At 37.7% G+C, this 6000-nt stretch overlaps 1 protein-coding gene across 2 annotated transcripts in view; it reads right to left on the bottom strand.

Annotated features, from left to right (window-relative positions):
- The window catches only part of MIA2 (MIA SH3 domain ER export factor 2), a 114710-nt gene extending 109202 nt beyond the window's left edge, over window positions 1–5508 (bottom strand). For both annotated transcript variants that reach the window (XM_054725531.1, XM_054725529.1), the window contains exons 1-3: window positions 5394–5508; window positions 2715–2848; window positions 70–156 (exon numbers count right to left, since the gene is read on the bottom strand). In XM_054725531.1, the coding sequence (XP_054581506.1) occupies window positions 70–156; window positions 2715–2848; window positions 5394–5508 (336 nt within the window). The remainder of the gene's footprint in view (window positions 1–69; window positions 157–2714; window positions 2849–5393) is intronic.
- Window positions 5509–6000: the final 492 nt, after the last annotated feature.

Here is a 6000-nt window from a genome sequence, read left to right on the forward strand (position 1 = left end):
TATACTTCAGAAAACTATTTTAGCCAAGAAATTTTAAATTCAATTAATAACCATAATGAATTTACTCACTTTGGTTGGTATTTGAATTTCCTCGGGTATAAATACCTCTTCAATCTGGACTGCATCTCTGGGGAAATATCCAAAGTCCTTTCCTTTCTATCAAAATTAAGAAAAAGGATTAGCAAGGAAGAATGCTCATAGCAGTAATAACAATTAAACCTAATTTTGCCCATACCCTTGGCTTTCATCTATTTTAAATCACAAATATTAATTGGCTTTCATTTGCCATCTAAAAGAAAGTGAGTGAAATAATATCCCTTTTGGTATTCAAAAGAAACAGCATTAATAAGCGGGAACAAAGAGACAGGCTGTAAAATTCCTTTTTTCCCCCCCAAACTTCAGAGGGAAAACCTTTCATATCCTCCTTTTCTTCCTTTTTGTGCTCCCTGGTGACCTTCCCTGCCCAGGAGGACCACAGATTTACACCAGCAAACTGGGGATATCTATCGGCCAGGGAATGGTGGTGGTAGCCAAGCTAGATAGAGCTGTGACATATTCCTCATTTTCAGGATGTCAAAATCAGGAAAAAAGTTTAAACTCTGAAGGGCCAAGAGAGTTTCATCCAGACGTTAAAGATCTATGAGTCCTCCAGGGAGGATTTGGTTCTGTTTAACTTTTCTGGGGCCCACCCTGGTAACAGAGATCCTCTTAATCCAGTTTCAGTGCATGTAGGATGTCCCCGGAGAGTGAAGTCTTCACACAATCATTCTCAGCCCATTTCTTATCCCTATCCAGGTTTAACGACCGTCTTTCTGTCTTTCTTTCTTTTCTTTTTGTATGTTCTTTTCCCCCCTTTTTTTCTTTACTGATTAAAGTATTACATGTGTCCTTATCCCCTCCTTGCCTGCCCACCCCACCCCACCCCCGCTCATGCCCTTACCCACCCCCCTTCATGCCCTCACCCCCCTGGTGTCTGTGTCCATTGGTTAAGCTTATATGCATGCATACAAGTCCTTTGGTTGATCTCTTCCCCTTCCCCCCACCCTTCCCTACCTTCCCTCTGAGGTTTGAGGGTCTGATCTGATCGATGCTTCTCTGAAAGACCATCTTTCTTTTGGTCTTTTGATCCAGCACTATTATACCTCCATTGTGATTCTTCCACTTGGCAGATGCTGCAACTGTTTGGAAACTGACAGCCTGTGAGTGAACTCTACAGTGTGGCTCCTTAAACAGTTACTGCCTGAACTAAACACATACTGCACAAAGCTAAGTGTGCTTGAAACTTCACCCTGGCTCCACACATTACACACTGCTCTTGTGCAGAACTATCAGTTTCACACATAGTAAACAAAGACAGAATGTTTGCTTTTCCTGTTATGATACCTACTATGTAATTTTTCTTATAGCTGCATTGGGTGCCTCCAATCCTTTTCAAAACATAGACTGGCATGTTTAAGGGACCAGAGTAGTAAGGAAAATTGGCAGTTGCAGAGGCCAGGCAAACAATTCTGGCTGGTGACATTCAGAGTTTCAGTCACATAGCCGCTGATGCTAAAAAGCAGGACAGATCCAAATACAATTTGCTCCTTCAAATAGTGATCACAGAAGTCACACAAGGGAGAGATCTGATGCATATACAATATGGAAACGATGTATGTATCAGGCTGGTCATGGAGTAAAATTGCTTATCAAGCATCCTTTCATTATAAAGCATGCTATTTTCAAGTGAAAACACTAATCATTAATTTTTCTATTATATATGAGAGAGAAATTATTAATTTTTCTGTTATATCTGGCTTCTAGGAATTTCAGTGTAATAGAACTTTGGGCCAAATAGAAGGCTCTCCCAGTTCTTTTTTTCCATGAAAAGTCTTCCCTAGGCTATCTGAAGACCTTTTCAATAACAACTCAGTCCTTTATTTGCTCAGAAAGGCATGCCTTTTAATCTCATTAACTAAAACTTCCCAGTCTCTCTTAAGCCTAATCATCCCATAATCTCCATTGGCACTTCTAAAGTCTCTCCAAAAAATATGTAATCTAGGTTCAAAAATGATGCATGCTATGTAAAAGTAATTTCAAGACACTCTTAGACTTCTATCCCAACCAGACTGCCTTCCCAAAAGCTACTTTATAGAAATTTTGAAACTAACACTAGACATGGCCATTTTTAAAAAATATATTTTATTGATTTTTTACAAAGAGGAAAGGAGAGTGATAGAGAGTTAGAAACATCGATGAGAGAAACATCATCAGCTGCCTCCTGCACACCTCCTACTGGGGATGTGCCCGAAACCAAGGTACATTCCCTTGACCGGAATCGAACCTGGGACCCCTACAGTGTGCAGGCCAACGCTCTATCCACTGAGCCAAATCGGCCAGGGCAACATGACCATTTTTTGTTTGCCTAAATATGTTATGGGTTTGGCCCTCGCTGGGTAGCTCAGTTGATTGGAGCATCCTCCCAATATGCCAAGGTTGCAGGTTAGGTCCCCTGACAGAGCATATACAAGAGGCAACCAGTGAATGCATAAAAAAGAGAAACAGCAAGTCAATGTTTCTCTCTCTCTCTCCTCTCAAATCAATAAATAAAAAATGTTTTTAAATGCTAAATCTGATAAGGAATATGTATATAGTTCCTTTAGAGATGATAAGCAGGCATCTTTATGTAAGCTGGCCATTTATTCTTCATTCAGTTTTTAAGATTAGATACTTACGCTTCCTGCCCACAAATCTTCCCTTTCTCCTGCAAGTTTAACATAAACAGATATTTCTTCTCCCTTCGTGAAGTTCAGGTATAGGCAGTCAGGTCCTCTGTAATCTCTCATGGCTAAAACTCTGCTTATTAAAGCTATATAGAGAGGTAAAGAAAAACACACAATTTAATTAAAATGCTATTTCTCTCCCTCCCATCTTGCGCTCCTCCAGTCCATCCTGCGTATTTCCAAATGCTAATTTCTTACCATTTATGGCCTCAAAAACCTATAGACTTTCTACTGCACAAAGAATCAACTTAAAACTCGTTGGCTCAGTATCAAGTCTGTCCACAACCTGGTCTTCCCTCCTTATGTAACACTAGAGGCCTGGTGCATGAAAATTCATGCACTGGAGAGGGGGTCCCTCAGCCTGGCCTGCCCCCTCTCACAGTCCGGGAGCTCTCAGGGGTGGGAGGCAACCCGACGATCAGGGGAAGGCAATGCCCCATCACACCTCTGCTGCTGCCACTGCCGGCAGCGCAAGCCTCGCTGGGCTGGCCCTGGTTATCTGAGCCTCGGGTGGCCCTGGGCGGCTGGGGGGCTGAGGGGACTAGGGGACTCTAGAGGCAGGTGTGCGGCAAGACTGAGGGGACTGGGTGCCACCATCTTGTAGCTGTGGGCGCCACTATCTTTGAGGGTGGGGCAGTCAATTAGCATATTCCCTCCTGATTGGCTGTGGGCACCACCATATTTGAGGCCAGGGCAGTCAATTAGCATATTCCCTCTTTATTAGACAGGATGACTTTCTCTTACTCCTTTAAGAGTAAGGTGTCCATTGCCCCTGGAATGTGTCATCATCATTCTCCAGGGAACAGGGAAAGGAAAGGAAAGAAAAGAGAGTGTTTTTCCTGGTACCTATATATTCAAGGCATTTTGATGAGTTCTTTAAAATATTTATTTTGTTAAATCCCCAAAACAGACCTATGAGGTATAATAAGTTTCAGTATTAATAAGTTTCAGTTAATAAGTTTCAGTATTAATAAGTTTCAGTTAATAAGTTTCAATATTGTACCTATGAGGTACAATATGTGAAACTTGACTTAAGAATCAGAGAACTGGCCTCACAGGTGATAAATGGTGGAACAAGATTTGCAGCGAGGTTCTTTCACTGTAACAACCAGCTCCCATATCCTGAGCTCCTCTTTCCTCTATTTCCTAAGCCTAGAAACCCTTCAGTTTTTCTTCACGATGAACTCATATCTACTTCCTCTATGACACATCCCTAACCTATCTAGCTTACTCTGCCCTTCTCTGAACTTCAATATTACTTATTATCCTTATATTGTATTAGCATTTACTTTCTTGTCACTATTCACTAGAATGAAAATTCCTGGACTTCAAGAAACTTATCTTATATTTAATTTTATTCCTCTTAGATACAACCCCCCTTTACCCAGACCCAGCACATAATATGCCCTCAATAACTGAATGATCATAATTATATATACTAGATTTTACATGTAAAGTAATGTATATTACCAAATTAACTATTATAAGTATACTAACATGTAAAACATTTTAATTAAGCTATGCAACTAAAGTTAAAATAACATTATAAATTACTATAAATTTGAATATTCCCATTCCAGGCTCTGCTCTGTGTCTGCCCCCAAAGGAAAATGAGGTTGTAAAAAGGGAAAGGAAGATTATTACTATTATAAAATATCATCTAGTAAACCTTCTCCATATATTAAAGTACATATCCAAATGGTTAAGGAAAATGTTTATTCATAAACAAATTTACTTATAAAATATCTATTTATACCAATAATATTTCCCATTTTTAATTTATATGTTGCAAATCAGAAATAATTCTCACATACTGGAGAGACAGAACTTATTAAAAGCAATTATGATTTGGGATGGAATTCCTTTTTTCTTTTTTTTAACTACATCACCATTTTATTGTCTGGAATTTACTTTGCACCAGAATGCTAATAATAAAGAATAAAATAGGCTCTTAAGCAATAAACTAAAATTAATTTATCTTTGTAGAAGATAGAGGACATTTAATATTCAAGGATATAAGTAAAATTATATACTCTAATACTGATTTCAGTATTTTTACATAAGCGAACACAAATTATTGTTTGATAAATTTAGACAATTAATCCTAATGATCTGAAATAACATTTTTATAAAATTCATGAAAATCAGAAAGTTCTGATTGTAAATATAAACTAAAAACCATAAGAACTTCATAAATCAAGAATTTTCCATCATGGGGGAGAAAGGGGACATCTGTAATACTTTCAATAATAAAGATAAATTTTTTAAAAACATGAGGAGAAAAAAAGAACTATCCATCAGATATCTTTCTAAATGTAAATAAATTATATATTTATCCTAAAAATAGTAAAAGTGCTCATTAGTTTGTTTTTGAGGTTTGGATTAATATCTTCAAATTTTCTGATATATCTATATATCAGGTTGATATTTGCCCATTTGTTTATTTACAATAAAAGCTATCACAAAATGCTTTGCTCCAGCATTTTATTTTTACACTGAACTCTGCCTTATAATTGGAAATATTTTTCAATGATATTAATGCTTTCTTTTATGTCTACAATGACATTTTATGTCATTTCAGAGCCTCAGTTTAAGAGGAAGGGAAGAAAAAAAAAAGGAAAGAAAACTTACTTTCGCATTCCACGTCAGCACATTTTTTAAAGTTGGCCAGCAGTTTTGTGCCTTCCAGACACTTTGTCAGAGAAATAACCAAAACGAGGATTCTGTGAACTCCAATCTCCGCCATGCTCAAACAAGCAGGAATCCCAAACGAGGTTTAAGCCGATTGTTTGGACTGTAGATGTGCCAGCCAAAACAGGAGATACCCCACTCTCTTTACTAAATATCAGAGAAAAAGTTTAGGATTTTTAATCCCTGGATAACTACATTTTTTTGTCAGTGTTTAGGCTTAACTTGAGAGACAAACGCTCTCTGTTCTCAATCTGCAGTGTCAGGTATCTAGATAATACATAGGGGGTTAATAATTAACAGGGATTTCTAGTTGGACTTGTGTCTTATAAATGTAGCCCACGTAAACCAGTCTCACTTAAAGGCACCTTGCATTCAACATTTTTTAAACAGGCCTCCACAAAAAGGTAGTTAACCTCTTTCGGTTAAAATCTCAGGTAAATCAATCAACAAGTACAAACAGTATTTGCTGCATGCAAATATCAGCATCAATGGAGAAAGTATGTATTAGATGTAGAAGCAGTAATAATTTAGTTAAAAATGGTTTTGC

The sequence above is a fragment of the Eptesicus fuscus genome, chromosome 2 (genome assembly GCF_027574615.1).
Source record: "Eptesicus fuscus isolate TK198812 chromosome 2, DD_ASM_mEF_20220401, whole genome shotgun sequence".
In the NCBI taxonomy this organism is placed as follows: Eukaryota; Metazoa; Chordata; class Mammalia; order Chiroptera; family Vespertilionidae; genus Eptesicus; species Eptesicus fuscus.